This window comes from Cervus canadensis, chromosome 4 (genome assembly GCF_019320065.1).
Source record: "Cervus canadensis isolate Bull #8, Minnesota chromosome 4, ASM1932006v1, whole genome shotgun sequence".
Taxonomy (NCBI): domain Eukaryota; kingdom Metazoa; phylum Chordata; class Mammalia; order Artiodactyla; family Cervidae; genus Cervus; species Cervus canadensis.
This window is the reverse complement of record NC_057389.1, coordinates 91,354,528-91,371,978: the sequence shown is the minus strand read 5'-3', so window position 1 is coordinate 91,371,978 and position 17,451 is coordinate 91,354,528. Positions and strand designations below refer to the sequence as shown.

General features: G+C 53.6%; 1 protein-coding gene across 11 annotated transcripts in view; it reads right to left on the bottom strand.

Moving 5' to 3' along the window:
- DOCK6 (dedicator of cytokinesis 6) overlaps positions 1 to 10,855 on the bottom strand; it is a 47,579-nt gene extending 36,724 nt beyond the window's left edge. For 9 of the 11 annotated variants that reach the window (XR_006269097.1, XM_043466567.1, XM_043466573.1 and 6 more), the window contains exons 1-5: positions 10,699 to 10,854; positions 2,895 to 2,982; positions 2,050 to 2,225; positions 1,500 to 1,568; positions 1,121 to 1,250 (exon numbers count right to left, since the gene is read on the bottom strand). Coding sequence is in view for 10 of the 11 variants with exons in the window: in XM_043466567.1 (XP_043322502.1) it covers positions 1,121 to 1,250; positions 1,500 to 1,568; positions 2,050 to 2,225; positions 2,895 to 2,982; positions 10,699 to 10,742 (507 nt within the window). In the remaining variant the exon portion in view is untranslated. Of the gene's footprint in view, positions 1 to 1,120; positions 1,251 to 1,499; positions 1,569 to 2,049; positions 2,226 to 2,894; positions 2,983 to 10,698 lie in introns of all 11 variants that reach the window. The other 2 variants (XM_043466574.1, XM_043466575.1) reach the window with 1 other exon arrangement.
- Positions 10,856 to 17,451: the final 6,596 nt, after the last annotated feature.

Sequence of the window (17,451 nt, the reverse complement as noted above, 5' to 3'; positions counted from 1 at the left end):
GGGCTGTTACTAGCCCAGGATCTGCCAGACCTTCTAGACTCAGCTCTGGTCAGAAGTAGACTTGTTGGTGTTAAGTTGCTCAGTTGTGTCTAACTCTTTTGTGACCCCATGGACTAGAGTCCACCAGGCTCCTCTGTCTATGGAATCTCCCAGGCAAGAACGCTCTAGTGGGTTGCCATTTCCTCCTCTAGGGCATCTTCGAGACCCAGGGATTGAACTCACACTCCTGAATTGGCAAGCAGGTTATTTACTGCTAAGCCACCAGGGAAGCCCCCAGAAGCAGATTACCCTGGTTTAAATCCCAGCTCAGCTCTGTGACCCTGGGTCTCTAACCCCGACAGCTAAGGGCCTCAGTTTCCCCAACTACATTCATAAGCAGCTAACAATGGAAATAATAACAGTAATTCTTTATATGATTCTTGGTAAAACTAGGCACTCAATAAATATTGGTTGACAAAATACAGGTTCAAAACTCAGCTGGCCAATGAAAGCCCTCTACTAAGCCAGGCATGCCTTGGTTTCTTTTTTCTTTTTTTATTAATTTTGGCTGCACTGGGCAGCCTGTGGGATCTCAGTTCCTTGCAACCAGGTTCTAAAACCAGGCCACAGCAGTGATAGCGTCGAATCCTAACCACTAGACCACCAGGGAACAGCCCCCTCAATTTCCCTGCTTCATAGGATGAAAGAGGACAAGTACAAAACATTTAGTATACACCAAGCACTTAATATGGCTTCCCTGGTGGCTCAGATGGTAAGAATCTGCCTGTAATGCGGGAGACCTGGGTTCGATCCCCAGTTTGGAAAGATCCCCTGGAGAAGGGAATGGCTACCCACTCCAGTATCTTGCCTGAAAAATTTCATGGACAGAGGAGCCTGACAGGCTATAGTCCATGGGGTCGCAAAGAGTCGGACACGACTGAGTAACTTTAAAAAAAAAAAGCACTTCATAAATGCTTATGATTCTTAACTTTTCAGTTACAGGGCTGATACATTTCCTGTGGGGCTGGAGGCTGTTCGGGTTATTGCCCATCACAGAGGATTGAGAGCTGAAACCTCAGGCAGGCCATGCACACACCTCCCCCTCAACCCCCAATAGTGACCCCTGCCAGGGCTCCCTCACCGAGTCCTCGGGGCCGGACCTCTCATCCCCAGAAGTGTCCTGCTCGAAGACCTGGCGGGTGAGCCCCTTCTGCCTCTCTCGTTGAGTCTCCGTGGTGATGGGGTTGTACGCCGCACTCAGGTGCTGGTATCTAGGAGGATGAGTGGGTAGCGGAGATGAGGGCTCCCCAGGGCTCCCCGAGGTGCAGACTGACACACCCTCAAGGCCCATGTGATGCCTGCAGGGCCATCCATCCACCAGACACCCCGCCGCAGAAGTCCAGCTACCCTTGCAGGGACAGTGGGCGGATAACTAGGAGGAGCGGCGACAGTGGCAGACAGTGGGTTCTTCTGGGCTCGGACCTGGCCTCTACCCTGAGTTGCCCCCGAGTCAGACCCACCTCCTGTGGGCAATGATCCAGTCCTCAGTGTACATTTCCACGGCAGCTCTCACCTGGGCATCCATCTTTCTGTACAAAATATAATCAGGGTAAACAAAAGCAGAGAAGAGAAAGCATCCGTCACTTCAGTCATGTCCGACTCTTTGCAAACCCCATGGACTGCAGCTCAACAGGCTCCTCTGTCCATAGGATTCTCCAGGCAAGAATATTGGAGTGGGTTGCTATGTGCTCTTCCAGGGGATCTTCCCAACCCAGGGATCGAACCCACGTCTGTCACACTGCAGGCAGTTTCTTTACTCTCTGAGCCATCAAGGAAGCCCCACACAGAAGCAGGACCCAGAGTTAAATCTTTCCAGTGGCCTGTCCTTCTGTTTTTTTCAGGGATATAGAGGTAAAGGCTCAGAGAGGGAAGGGGACTTGTCTGAGGTCACACAGCCAAGCCAGAAGCTGAACTCAGGGCTCTCGGGAGCTTGGTGGGAGACAGGTTGTTGACGTGGGGTACAGAGGCAGCGTGGGGATACAGACAGGGAGGGTGTGGGGCTCGACCCACCCGTCCTCAGGGATACCGGGCTCCGTGGTGCGGCATTCCCGGGGCTGCAGCAATAGCTCTAGGTCATCAGCTGGAAACTCGACCAGATCCCGGAGAGGCCCAGGTTCTACATCCGGTGGCCGGCTCAGAAGCACATCCTCAAAATCCAGGGGCTCAACGACTTCGGTCAGTGGGACCTGAGGTGGAGCAAAGTGGCTGTGACCTGGGCCCCGGGGCTGGGGGCTGGAGGCTGAGTGTGGGCTTGGGCTGGCCTCGGACAATCAAGAGGACAATCAAGAGGGCGGTGGGAGCCATGGAGGGTGTTGGAGTGGTGGGCGGGGCCCTGGAGGAGCCACAGGGGACAGTGAGTGACCTCAGCCGCTCCACCCCCACCCCAGCTAGGCCGGGCCCCTCTTTCCAGGCAGGAAATCACACCCTGTGCCTGGAAGGGCAGGAAACTCCGGGTGGAAGGAAAGGCCTGTGGACTGCAGCAAAGAAAGAGACAATTCCTAAGGCCCTGGGGGCGAGAGAGCCCCACCCTCTCCCTTACAGCAGCTAGAAGGGCGGCCCATTCCCCAGACCTCCCTCCCCAGCATCCCCAGCTGGGTGGTCCAGTCTAGACAGCAGGAGGTGTGGGCCACGGGGGGAGGGGGGGGCGCTGAAACCTCTCCCCCCTTGACCACCCACGGGGCTGTTCCCTGCAGAGGGGGACCAGCCAGCCTCCCCATCACACTCACTGGGAACGGGAATGGGACAGTGCTGGGCCAGGACTGGGACCCCACCCCCTCTCTTGCCACAGCTGGGCCCCTTCCAGCCTCAGCTCCCCCACAGCAGGTGGGGTGGGGGAGTGCCTCCCAAACACTCACCCCCAGGGAGCTGCTGCAGCGCCGGCTGGAATGGGGAGAGCCGCTGCGTTCCCGGGACACCTGCTTCCGCACTTCGGCAGCCACCGTCCTGTGGGGACAGGAAGGGGATCATAGGGGGCAGGAAAACTTGGGCAGCAGGGCCCTGGGAACTGGGGCTTCGGGGCCCACAGATTCATGCTAGGAGAGGAAAACCCAGGCTGTGGAAAGAAAAACAAAAGCAGGCCATGGGCCAAGAGAACCCAGGATCCAGGATGCACAGATCTCAGCATGGGTGCCCCCAAGGCTGTAGCAGACACATCACCCCCTTTCCTTCTCCAAGCACAGATCGGGGGGCAGGGGGTTGCTGCTGGGCAGGGCCTGGGGGTCATTGATCCCTGTGCTTTCTTCTTTCCGCTTTCTTCTCACCAGGACAGGCTCCCAGATCTGCAGAAAGGCCTCCACGTCCTCTTCTGAGGGATCACTGCCCACCCCAACCCCTTATCAGAAAGGTAAGCCCCTTTCCACCCTTGCTAGACGAGTCACTCCTGCCCCCGAGCCTCAGTTTACCCATCTGGAGCTGCCCTGCCCTCACAGAGCAGTGGAGCTGAGCAGGGGGCCTGGTGTTCATACACACACCCTATCAGGGGTCTAAGACTGAGGCTGACGGTGTGAAAGAGGCCAGCAAGACTCCTGGAGCACAACCCAGCCACCAAGGTCAATGCAGTGACCTTCCTGGGCCGTCTGCATCTGCGCTGGCCTTCGGAGTCACAACGGAGACTGAGGGTCAAGGGGCAAGACCCAGAGGGGAGAGAGAGCCAGCATGGGAGGAGGAGGAGGGGATGGAGGAGTAGGGATTGGGGACAGACCCAACAGGGGCAGGGGTTCCCCAAACTCTCAATTCCTTCAGCTGAGCCTGTAGGAAGGGACAGCCATGCAGTTATCTGGGGAAAAGTGTGCCAGGCAGAGGGAAAGTGAGTGCCAAGGCTCTGAGGCTGGCCTCTGTGCTCTGGGCCTGGAGACCCTTGCTCCCCGAGGGCTCTGTACAAACAAGACTAGGACTGTGCTGTCCCCATGAAGGCCCCAGCACTGGACCGCACGCACAGTAGATGCTCAATCATTTTCTTTGGCCACGCCACACTGCTTGCAGGATCTTAGTTCCTCCACCAAACCCAAGTTCTTGATAGTGAAAGTGCCAAGTCTTAATCACTGGAATGCCAGGGAATTCCCATCAATGTTTTTTTTTGATGGAATAAGTGAATCTTTTCTAATCTCCCTCTCAGTCCAACTTGCCTAAATCTACCATAAATTGAGGGAAGTCCCTTATCTTTTAGCTGTGTGGCTTTGGGCAAGTGGGACAATCTTTCTGGGCCTCAGTGTCTCTTAAAATCAAGAAAGCAACTGTGGGAGATTCAGGCCTCAATCACTCCTGCTTCTCTCTTTTCTCATTGTTTGGAAATCTGCTTAATAAAAAGTTATGCCTGGGACTGCCTGGTGGTCCAGTGGTTAAGACTCCACATTCCCAATCCAGGTTCAATCCCTGGTTGGGGAACTAAGATCCCACATGCCGCAACTAAAGATCCTGAGTGCCACAAGTAAGACCCGGTGCAGCCAAAGAAATAAATAATAAATATTTTTTTAAACTATTGAAACAAAAAAAACTAAAAGTGCTAAGGATCAAATGTGGCCCACATGTCACCAATGAGATAGATGTGTGGGGTAGGGGTGGGGTCAGTTGGGAGCTTCAGCAGAGTCTGGAAGCCTCTCAATTCAAATCTGTGTGGGTCAAACAGAACTCAACCATGACCCTAATTCAACGTGGGGTCTCCGATGTGAGACCCCAGCCTCCTTTCTCTGACCCTGGATTCTATTTATTTTCTGTGTCAACTATTTCTATTGGAGGGGGGTGGGAGGCGAAGAGGGAAGACTAGCTTGCAGAAATTTCAAAGGATATTAAAAATCAGGGAAAGTGAAAGTGTTGGTCGCTCAGTCATGTCCGACTCTTTGCGATCCCATGGACTGTAGCCCGTCAGGCTGCTCTGTCCATGGGATTCTCCAGGAAAGAATACTGGAGTGAGTTGCCACTTCCTTCTCCAGGGGATCTTCCTGACCCAGGGATGGAACTCAGGTCTCCTGCATCGCAAGCAGGTTCTTTACCCTCGGAGCCACCAGAGACTTGTCCTCAAATTCCCCAAGTCCTGGCCGCTTCCTCTGGAAGCCTGGGCACAGAGGATTGGGGGTGATTTACAAAAGATGCTGGAACAGGGAACCTGTCTGTGCCCTGGGCCCAGCTGTTCTGCAGCTGCTGCTGCAAAGCAGGGAGGGGAGTGGGGGCTGAACGTCCGGCTTCATTTGGTCACTGGCCTTGGAGTGAGTGCCCCAGGTTGGGAAAACTCTGAGTCCACGATGGCATGGCCACAGGAACTAGTTTACTGAGTCACAGAGCTTGCACTGGCAGCTGGGCGAGCATGGGTGGGTGACACCTCTTCTCCAGACCTCTGGGCTTAGTGGTATTTGTTGTTGTTTGGTCGCTAAGTCATGTCCAACTCTTTCTCCACCCCATGGACTATAGCCCACCAGGCTCCTCTAATCCGTGGGATCTCCAGGCAAGAATACTGGAGAGGCTTGCCATTTCCTTCTCCAGGGGATCTTCCTGACCCAGGGATAGAACCCATGTGTCTTGCATCTCCTGCATTGGCAGGCGGGTTCTTTATCACTGTGCCACCCTGGCACCCAGCACTTGCACTTATTGAGCTGTTCTGAGTATGGGGCCTGGCACAAGTAAGTGCTTAATTCAGAGTTGCTGTCACCACATTGCCTCAAAGAGCATCCTGGGAAACTGGAATTTCTGACCCTGCTTTTGTAAACCAAAGGTGAGTGGGGCTCAGAGAGGGGTCGTGAGGCACCAGGGGTCACACAGCAGTGCCCAGAATGGAACCCTGGGCAGCTGGGGGTCAAAGTCCTTCAGCGTTAGGCATGCCACGTCGCCCATGACAGGGAGCAGAGCCAAGAACAGAGACTGCAGAACACCTGCCCTTCCCTTGCCCACACTCATTACCTGCCCCCTAGAGCGGTCCCATCCAGTCTTGGCGCTTCAGCACCATTTGAACACCGACAAATCTTCAAATCTATGCTATATAGATCAACCTGCCCTATAGAGAGAACCTGGAGAAGGGAACGGCAACCCACTCCAATACTCTTGCCCGCAGAATTCCATGGAGAGAGGAACCTGGCGGGCTACAGTTCATGGAGTTGCAAAGAGTCAGACACAACTGAGCAACTTACACACATACAGATAACCTGCCCTCCCACCATCCTTTGTGTCTCACTAAACACAGCCCACCCTTCTGGATGGGGTGGACTCCCCTGAGTCACTACCCACTCCTCTGTCTCACTACCACATCAGATGTGCTTCAGATGTCCCCGTGGACCTCGTTACAAAGAGGGAGGCAAAACGTTGAGCTGAATTTAGTGGGTTTTCTCAGGAACGGGTCGCAGAGTTTGATTGATGAGATCAATCTTTCTAAGGTGAAAACTTGACAACCTGACGTGATTCTAAAGAGGTGCTCAGAGGGGAAAGATGGAACAGTGGCATCACTAGGAATTCATGTGAGACTGTGGACCTCCCCCTAGGGCTGGTCAGATTAACAGAGGTCTACTCTTAGAGGGAAGGAGGATGATAAAACCAGAAATAAGAATGACATAAGTCTGCAAAAAGTGACGGAAGAAAATGAATAAACACAAAACTATGTGGCTTAGTGGTTAAAAAAAAAAATCCTCCTGCCAGTGCAGGAGATACAGGTTTAATCCCTGACCCGGGAAGATCCTTAGCGGAGCAACTAAGCCCATGTGCCACAACTACTGAGCCTGTGCTCTGCAACAAGAGAAGCCACTGCAATGAGAAGCCAGAGCACTGCAACTAGAGAGTAGCCCCTGCTCGCCACCACTAGAGAAAAGTCCTCAAGCAGCAACAAAGAGCCCAGCGCAGCCAAAAATAAATATACGCAAATAAATTTTTAAAATCTTAAAACACACACACACATAAAGAGGGAATCCCTTGGTGGTTCAGTGGTTAGGACTCTGTGTTCACACTGCAGGAGGCATGAGTTCAAGCCTTGGTCAGGCAACTAAGATCCCACAAGCCATGCAGTGCAGCCAAAAATAAAATTTGGAAAATAAAACCATAAAAAGATTCCTCTTCATATCCCACCCTATACACACAACTCCTGGACTGGCAGAGAAATTTAAAGGCGAACAGTGAGTTCGCTGGGGACAGTGCTGGCAAGGCAAATAACATGAGTGCTGGCAAAATTTAAAGGCAAATAATATGAATGCCACCAAAGATTAGGAATTCTCATCTGCTACTGGGGGAATCCCTTTGGAAAACCATCTGTAAATGAACAAGCAAAGTTGCAAACATGCCAATCCAGCATTTCCACTTTGAGGTGTAGATACTCAGGAGGAAACACATGGCCAAGAATGTTCATGGTAGCTCTGATCAGGACAACCTCAAAGGGAAACAACTCACAAGTTCCTTGACTGAAGAGGGAGAACACAGAAGCAGAGGGGATAGTATGCAACCATGGAAAGGGATGAGTCTGACTATAAGCGGCAGCACAGAGGAGCCCTTCTCCTGACATCACGCTGCCATAGAGGACTCAACATTCCATGCGGTTCCATTTATGGGATGTGCTCAACAGGCAAAACCAACTCAGAGCAGACAGGGAGCCAAATTAAATGGAGACATGATAATGCAAGTGGGGAAATGATAGTAGCAGCCATCAGCATGGCGGTTCCCTGAGGAGCAGAACCAGGTGCAGATCACCTGGGAGGGCAGCTAGAGTGGGAAGGTTCAGGAAGGTGAAGACAGCCCCTGTTTTGATCCAAGTGATTTCTTCCATGGCATTTGTTTCTGTTTTTTGTTTGTCTGTTTTCAATTTTTTGGCCGCACTGCAAGGCATGTGGGATCTTAGTTCCCTGACCAGGGATGAAACCCGTGCCTCCTGCATTGGAAGCACAGAGTTTTAACCAGTAGGCCACCAAGGGAGTCCTGGAATTTGTTTCATAATTACGCTTTCAACTTGGCATTTTTCTGAATGCATGCCATCCATCATGGTGGCTCAAATGGTAAATCCTTCTGCAATGCAGGAGACAATTCGATGCAGGAGACACAAGAGATGTGGATTCGATCCCTGGATTGGGAAGAACCCCTGTAGAAGAAAATGGCAACCCACTCCAGATTTCTTGCCTGGAAAATCCCATAGACAAAGGAGCCTGGTGGGCTGAAGTCCACAGGGTTGCAAAGAGTCAGACATGACTGAGCACAAACAATATGGACAAATGTTACTGTATGCAACACAATGTTCTTTTTTTTTTTTTTCCCACTTGTATTCTTTAAAATAAAATCCGACCTGGAATGGTGATAATGGCCATCACTTTTTTTTTTTTCTGGATACATGGCTTGCAGGATCTTAGTTCCGGACCGGGGATCGAACCCATGCCCCTTGCAGTGGAAGCCTGGAGTCCTAACCATTGGCTATCCGAGTTTATATTTTTAAGCTGTCCCTCCAAATCTTTGTTTTAAATTAGCCTGTTCATTAGAAACCTTGGGGACATTCTAACATGCAGGTTAATGTGGCATTTGTGGAATGAGTGATTTCAGCGAACAAGATGAATACAGGCCTAGGTCTCAGCATGTAGACACCTGGGTGCCCACTAGACTGCTCTGCAGACCCTGTGAGGGGGTGGCCGGAAGACTTGAGCCATTTGCTTGTGGTTCACTAGGGCCCCAGGGCTTCCCTGGTGGGGTAGAATCTGACTCATCGGTAAAGAATCTGCCTGCCATCCAGGGGACACAGGTTTGATCCCTGGTTTGGGAAGACCCCCTGGAGAAGGAAATAGCAACCCACCCCAGTATTCTTCCCTGGGAAATCCCGTAGACAGAGAAGCCTGGAAGGCTACAGTCCATCAGGTGGCAAAAGAGTTAGACATGACTTAATGACTAACAACGACAACACGGCAGCCCCAAGATCTTTTTCTGCTTTTCTTAGCCTGAGCTCTACAGTATCCATCTCCCAGGGCAAAACCCGGGGCCTCTGTTTCTCACTTGAGTGGAAGCCAGGACCCAAGGACACAGGGACTTGAGCAGCAAAGAAACAGTAATGACCTCCCCAGGCTCAGAAACACCGAAGGTCCAAGACAGAGGGACAATTCAGACACAGAGATAGCAGAACCTAAAAACTGCCCAACTGATATGCCCCCAGACACCAGGTCACGGCATCCCTCCTCTGTTCTGAACTCTCCATGGCTCCCACCTCACTCAGGGTAAAAGTTGAACTCCTCCCCGTAACCCACAAGCCCTGTACAACCCGTTCCCACAGCCCCTTTGTCACTCTGCTCCAGCCTGCTGTGCGCTCAGTCGCTCAGCTATGTCTGACTCTTTGTGACCCTACAGACTGTAGCCCACCAGGGTCCTCTGTCCATGGGGATTCTCCAGGCAAGAAGACTGGAGTGGGTTGCCATGCGCTCCTCCAGAGAATCTTCCCAACTCAGGGATCAAACCCAGGTCTCCCGCATTGCAAGTGGATTTTTTACCATCTGAGCCACCAAGGAAGCCCAGCTGGCCTCAGATATCTGTAAACAAACTGCTCCTGCCCCTGGGCCTTTGCACATGCCCTTCCCCCCACATCCGGGCATGGATCCCTGCCTCATCTCCTTCAGATCTTTGTTTACACGTCATCTTCTTCTCCAGGCCTTCCTGATCCTGATTCCCAGGTCTACAATAGTCCTCACACTCATCACCTCCCATCGCTGCCTGGTATGTCCCCAAACTGCTTACCACTAACATGTAATCTACTTTATCCGGCTTCTCCTCTGTCTGCCCCATTGTATCTGCCCCCAAGGGTGGGTTCTTTTCCGGGGTCTTCATCAGGGCAGTGCTGGACACACAGGGTGTCCCGGCCCACCCCCTAATACAAGATAACCGCTCCCCTGCCGCCAGCAGATTTTGAATGCACTATTGGAGGTACAGACCAGAGTGGTGGGGGGAGGCGCTTCAGCCCCAGAGAGTCCGACATCCCTCTCCCCGGGCCGAGTCTCTTACAGTCTCCAGTGGCCACGGAAACGGATTCCCCAGCGCCTGGCGCCCGTCCCCTCCCCCGTCTGCCCACCAGCTGGTTCTGTCCCAGCCCCCACTCCTTCCATTCAATCACCCGTCCATCTCCAGCGCGTCCAGGCGGTGCTAGGAGAGCCTGAGGCAGGGCTGGGGGCGGGGGGACATCCACAGCTGTCCCCTTCCCCACCCCACCCCCACCCCGCCCCAGACAGCTGGGCACGGGACCCTGGCGGGGAGAAGAGCACGGGAAACTTCCCGAGGGGGTTCAAGGGTCGCCAGGAACGCCATCCCCGGCCCCAAATTCCGGCGCCTGATGCATTCCCGCCCCACACCAGGCACAGATGGGACGGAAAGAGCCCCCCAACTCCCACGGCCCGGGATTCGAGGGCCGGGAATCGGCCACGAGCTGGTGAGGAGAGGGAGCCACCTCCTCCAGGAAGGCCCCCGGACACACCCCCACGCGTCCCACCGGTTCCGAGGGAGGACCTCCGCCACCATCGCGCCCGCAGCCCCGACACGACCCCCAGTCCCGACCCCCGCCGCCCTCCCTACCTCCCCACGCCTGCGCTCCCCGGGCTGGAGGAAGCGGGCGGACCTGGCAAAGACCCAAGGGGCTTGAATGAGGGGCGCCCAGGCAGGGGAGGGCTGGGCCGCCCCGGGGCGGGGCTCGGACACGTGGGGGCGGCCCGGGAGGGGGCCCGACGGCCGCTCTACCTGTTGATCTTGTGCGCGAAGGCGCGGCGCTCGGCGGCCGCCATGGCGCCCCGCGCGTCCAGCCGCCGGCCTCGCCGCTGCCGCCGCGCGCACAGTCCCCGCCGTGAACGCCGCCGCCTCAGCGCCTCCCGGTTCTGGGCAGCCCGGGCTAGGCGGGGCCGGGCCGGGGGCGGGGCCCTTCCGGGTGTCCCGGGCCGCTCTGTGCTGCCCCTGCCGGCCGGAGGGGCGCGGGTCCCCCGGGCCGCCTTCCTGCCCTCGGGGCTGAGCCAGGGAAACTGAGGCTCTGAGGTGGGCAGGGGAGGCAAAGACAAGAGACTGAGGTTGGGTCGGGGGGGTGGTCTCTGACTCCCTCCCCTGGGGATGCTCTTTCTGCCCTCTGGCTAGCAATCACTGTAGTCACCGTAAGTATCATCTCCAGCGTTTATTAAGCAAAGCCCTGTAGTTCTCATGTGTGGGGTAGGGGGTGAACGGGGGTGGGCTTGGGGGAGACATCGTTTCTTCCATTTTACAGATGAGTAAGCTGAGACACCGTAAAGAAGTTAGAAGGCCAAAGAATTGATGCCTTCGACCTATGGTGCTGGAGAAGACTCCTGAAAGTCTCTTGGACAGCAAGGAGATCAAACCAGTCAATCTTAAGAGAGATCAACCCTGAATATTCACTGGAAGGACTAATGCTGAAGCTGAAGCTCCAGTATTTTGGTCATCTGATGGGAACAGAGGACTCATTGGAAAAGTCCCTGGGAAAAATCCAGGACAGAAGAAGAAGAGGGTGTCAGAGGATGACATGGCTGGACGGCATAAACGACGCAATGAACATGAACTTGGGCAAACTCTGGGCGATGGTAAGGGGCAGGGGGGCGGGCATGCTGCAGTCCATGGGGTCACAAAGAGTTGGACACGATTGAGCGACTGAACAAAACTGAGTCACGGGCTTCCCAGGTGGCAGGTGGTAAAGAATCCACCTGCTAGTGCAGGAGAAGCAAGAGACTGCGGGTGGGATCCCTGGGTCGGGGAACAGCCCCTGGAGTAGAAAATGGCAACCCACTCCAGTATTCTTGCCTGGGAGATTCCATGGACAGAGGAGCCTGGCTGGCTGCAGTCCATAGCGTCCCAAAGAGTCGGACACGACTGAGGTGGCTTAGCACAGCACAGTCTGTGGTGAGAGAGGCAGAGGGGTCCAGCCAGGTTCCGAGGCACTAAGGGACGTGACGCAGGGCTTGGTGGTGGGATCTGCAAGAGCCAGTCGGGGAGGCTGCACCATGGGGCCGCCTCCGGTGGAAGGAGGATGTGGGGACGTCTTGGCCAATATGTGGTCTCAGATCTCCCCTCAATGGTTCCTGTCTCGGTCCCACTGCCACAGTCTTAGAGGAATTCTCCAGCCCTCATTTGCCATCTGCATATCCAGCTTCTTGCTCACCTCTCCGCCTTTGCATGGACAGGTACCTCCTTCTGAAGGCCCTTCTAGCCCTGGTCAGAACATGTCCTAGGTGGAATTGGGGATTGAATCATACTAGGGATGAGTTATACCTTGGGGGCCTTTGCACGTACTGTTTCCAGTCCTGTGTGTGAAAGTGAAAGTCACTCAGTTGTGTTCGACTCTTTGTGACCCCATGGACTATACAGTCCATGGAATTCTCCAGGCCAGAATACTGGAGTGGGTAGCCTTTTCCTTCTCCAGGGGATCTTCCCAACCCAGGGATCAAACCCAGGTCTCCCACATTGCAGGTGGATTCTTTACCAGCTGAGCCACAAGGGAAGCCCTAGAATACTGGAGTGGGTAGCCTATCCCTTCTCCAGTGGATCTGCCCAACCCAGGGATTGTACCAGGGTCTCCTGCATTGCAGGTGGATTCTTTACTGACTGAGTTACCAGGGAAGCCCATTCCTGCGAACGGGTGCTGGCAATACCCCTTCCCTTTTACAGATGGGGCCTGAAGAAACAGGCGGAGGATGAAATGGTTACATAGTATCATCGATTCAATGGACATGAATTTGAGCCAACTCCAGGAGATAGTGGAGGAAAGAGGAGCCTCTCGTGGTTCAGTCCATGGGGTCGCAAAGAGTTGGACACAACTTAGTGATTGAACAAGAGAAACAGTGATTTGCCCCAGTTACCCAGTGGATCGGTGTCGGATCCTGAGCCTACAGGAGGGGGGCCTGGATGGTGGGGGAACCCTCTAGCCCTGCCATGTAGCCCCAGGCTCCTGAGGGCACAGGCTGGCTTGTGATGTGTGCACATGTGTGTCAGCAGCCCACACACCTGCCCCAGTTGTCCAGCCACTTTGGATTGGGAGAGGCCAGCTGTAACCCCGCCCACCACTCCCTGCCTCACCCCACCCTCAACGCAACCTGCAGTCTGGCCAGCTAAAGTCCCCGCCTTGCCTTCAGGCTGCTGGGAGCTGCTGGGCTGGAAGCATGAAGGTGAGCAAAGACTGGCAGGTTTCTCCACTCTTCTCTGCCTCTTTCCAGCCCAGCCCTCATACTACCTGGTCTCCGGCTCCTGCCCTCACCCCTCCATGGTCAGAAGGAGCCTGGGAACACTGGAATCAGGTCCGGCACCTCCTCTGCTTAGAATCTCCTTCATGGCTCCCACTTCATTCAGAGTAAAAGCCAAAGTCCTCACTGTGGCCCACAAAGGCTCTGGATCTGATCTCGATACCAGCCTGCCCTTCCCTCCTCCCACTGTCTCCCATAATCATGCCACTCCGGCTGCCTACCTTCCCCACAAGGCTCTAAGCTTTAGGGCGCAGCTCTCTTTCAGGGCTTTTGTACGTGCTGTTTCCCTCCGTACAAGTGGGTGCTGTCACATACCCCTTGTACAGGTGAGGAAACTGAGACCCAGAGGGGCAGAGTGACTTGCCCCATTTCACCCAGTGAATCTGTTTCAGATCTGTTCTTCCAGATCTGTGGCCCAGGGAGCCTGACTCCAAAGTGGTTTTCTCTAAATACCAGTTGGGGGACTTCCCCGGCAGTCCAGTGGCTAAGACTCCACATTCCCAATGCAGGGGGGTCTGGATTCAATCCCTGGTCAGGGAACTGGTCCCACATGCTGCAACTGAGAGTTCACATGAGGCAACTAAAGATCCTGCATTCTACGACTACCCACTCCAGTATTCTTGAGTTTCCCTTGTGGCTCAGCTGGTAAAGAATATGCCTGCAATGCGGGAGACCTGGGTTCGATTCCTGGGTTGGGAAGATCCCCTGGAGGAGGGATAAGGCTACCCACTCCAGTATTCTGGCCTGAAGAACTCCATAGACTGTGTATAGTCCATGGGGTCACAAAGAGTCGGACACAACTGAGCAACTTTCACTTTCACCTTTCTACGACTAAAGAGCTGCAACAAAGAATGAAGATCCTGTGTGCTGCAACTGAGACCCAGCGCAGACAAATAAATAAATGTTTTTTTGAAAAGATAAATACTGTCAGGTCCTAAACGAGGTCACGCTGTGTGATCCATGATAAATCTCTCAGCCTCTGTTTCCTTGTCTGCTCTGTGAGGGCTGTGGTCAGTACTAAGCTCCAGGCCCTTGTAGGAGTTGATTCCACACAGGAGCCGGGTGGGACTATGAACCCTGCCTTAGCGAAACCAGATAACTCAGATTGGGACTGGAAGCCCCGATCTTTTAACTGAGATCACACACCTGGTCTCAGGACTTAATGAACTTCAGGTTCTCACTGCCTCCTTACAGAAAGAATTCAGTGAGAGACAAAGTGATAGGTAAGAAGTGGGTTTATTTAGAGAGAAACACACAGTAGGAGCCATCTCAGAAGGCAAGACCGGGACCAGGGGATGGTGTTGTCAGTTTTTAGAGGGGTGGATAATTTCATAGGCTAATGAGCAGGAGGAGCATTCTAGCTACTTGGGGGAGGAGGTGGGAATTTCCAGGAATTGGGCCACCACCCACTTTTTGACCTTGATGGTCGGTCTTAGAACTGTCGTGGCTGCTGGGGTGTGTCATTTAGCTTATTGTGTTACGGTGAGCGTGTACTGAGGCGCAGTGTCTAGTGGAAGTTGACTTGTCCACCAGCTTGGACTTGTGTATTTCGTTGCTCAGGCATGTCCAACCCTTTGCAGCCTTTTCAACTGTAACCCACCAGGCTCCTCTGTCCATGGGATTTTTGAGGCAAGAATAATGGAGTGGGTTGCCATTACCATGTCTAGGGGATCTTCCTGACCTAAGGATTGAACCTGCATCTCCTGTGTCTCTTCTTACATCGCAAGTGGATTCTTTACCCACTGAATCATCAGGGAAGCCTCAGGTCCCTCCAATAAAGGTCTTGCCCCAGCAACCTGCCCACCCCCATGCCAACCAGATCTGATTGGCAAGGCGGGTCCTCTTCAAGGTACCACCAGGCTGGACTGGACCCCGGCAGCTGCTCAAACAGGGGGCCAGGCTTCGCTGGTGCGCCAGTGGTTAAGAATCCTCTTTACAATGCAAGGGACACAGGTTCGATCCCTGGTTCGGGAAGATCTCACATGCCGCGGAGCAACCAAACCCACGCGCTACACCTAATGAGCCCACGCTGAGGAGCCCGTGTAGCATGACTGCTGAAGCCTGTGTGCCCTAGAGCCCGTGTTCCGCGACAAGTGAAGCCACCGCAACTGACGAGTAGCCCCCCCCCCCCACCTTCACCGCCACCAGAGAAAGCCCACGTGCAGGAACAGAGACTCAGCATGGCCAAAACTAAAATAAACATTAAAAAAAAAAAAAAGACTGAGGCCAAGCTTGGTGGGGACTTCGGCTTCCTCTGCCTGATGTGGGGCAACAGATGGTGGGGTCTGGTGGGGCCAGCTTGCAGACCTGGGAGGAGGAGCTGCACTGGCCCAGGTGGGAGATGCCTGGGCTGAGTCGGGGAGGCACTGTGGAGAGGGCCCGGAAGTGGGTGGGCTCTGGGCAGGCTGACTTGCAGGCAAGTTGAATGTTTATGTGAGAGATGGAGTGAAACTGAAGACCAGCTCTCTTCACGCTGCTTCCCAATGCTGTTCCCTCCGCCCGGGATGCTGTTCCACCCACACCTTGTCTGTTTGATCCCTTCTTCACCCCTGGAGTCTCAGTGAGGACATCCCTGCCTCCCACGGTTGCCTGTGCATCCCCCGTGATGGCCCTGATCACGGTGTGTTTCACCGTCCTGCGTTGAGGTGAAGTGAAACGAAGTGAAAGTCGCTCAGTTGTGTCCGACTCTTTGTGACCCATGAACTGTACAGTTCATGGAATTCTCCAGGCCAGAATACTGGAGTGGGTAGCCTTTCCCTTCTCCAGCAGATCTTCCCAACCCAGGAATTGAACCGGTGTCTCCTGCATTACAGGCAGATTCTTTACCAACCGAGCTATCAGGGAAGCCCTGTCCTGCGTGATCCATGCCTAAAACAGAGACATCACTTTTCCGACAAAGGTCAGTAGAGTCAAAACTGTGGTTTTCCCAGTAGCCATGTATAGATGTGAGAGTTGAACCGTAAATAACGTTGAGCACCAAAGAACTGATGCTTTCGAATTGTGGTGCTGGAGAAGACTCTTGAGAATCCCTTGGACTGCAAGGAGATCAAAACAGTCAATCCTAAAGGAAGTCAACCTTAAATATTCATTGGAAGGACTGATGCTTAAATTGAAGCTCCAATCCTTTGGCCACCTGATGTGAAGAGCTGACTCACTGGAAAAGACCCTGATGCTGGGAAGGGTTGAGAGCAGGAGAAGAGGACAACAGAGGACGAGATGGTTGGATGGCATCACCGAGTTGATGGACGTGAGTTTGAGCAAACTCTGGGAGATAATGAAGGACTGAGGAGCCTGGTGTGCCATAGTCCATGGGGTTGCAAAGAGTCAGACACGACTTAGCCCCCAGACAACAACAAAATTCATGTCTGAGTTCCCCAGCACCTGGTACACAGTCAGCACTCCATAAATGTTTCTCTCTCTTTATTCTGTTCTCCTGATCTGTTGCTCAGTGCCTGTTCCAGGACCTCACTATTTGAATCATTGTAGCGTTGTTTTGTAATACATTTGCTTCTATCTTTGTGAGGGTCAAAACCAGCTGCCTCCAGACGGTTGCACACTCTGTACCCTCTGCCTGGAACACTGTTTTCCCTAATCTTTACCTGAAAGAACTTCAAACCATTCTTTAGGTCTCCTTGACCACTTCCCTCCCCTGCGCAAGTTGGCCGCTTGGTTTCCCCCTCACAGCCCTGATCACTCTTGGTTGTAACTGCCTGATTCCACGGTGTCTGTTTCTCCTACTTAAATGTCAGTTTCCTCAAGGCAAGGACTTTTCTCTACCTTATTCACTGCGGTGTCCTGAGTGCTTAGCTCATGGCTGGACATACCGTAGGCGCTCTATAACAGAATGAATGAGACGGAGTGGCACTGGATCCAGTGGCCAGAGGACTCTGATGCCTCCTTGCCGCCTGGTGCCTACTCTTTCAGTGTGGTGGGAGAAACCAGCCTGATGGCAGGGGGTTCAATTCCTTTTTTCATTTTAAAATTTTACTTAGCTATTTATTCCTGGCTGTGCTGGGTGATTATTGCTATGCACGTGCCTCCTCTAGGTGTGGTGCGCTGCCTTCTTGCTGCGGAGACTTCTCTTGTCGCAGTTCCCAGGCTCTAGAGCTCAGTAGTTGTGTTACTGGGGCTTGGTTGCCTTGTGGCATGAGGAATCTTCCTGGACCAGGGATTGAACCCACATCCCCTGCATTGGCAGGCAGATTTTTAACCACTGGACCACCTGGGAAGCTGAGATCAATTTGGTCAATTCCTCTAC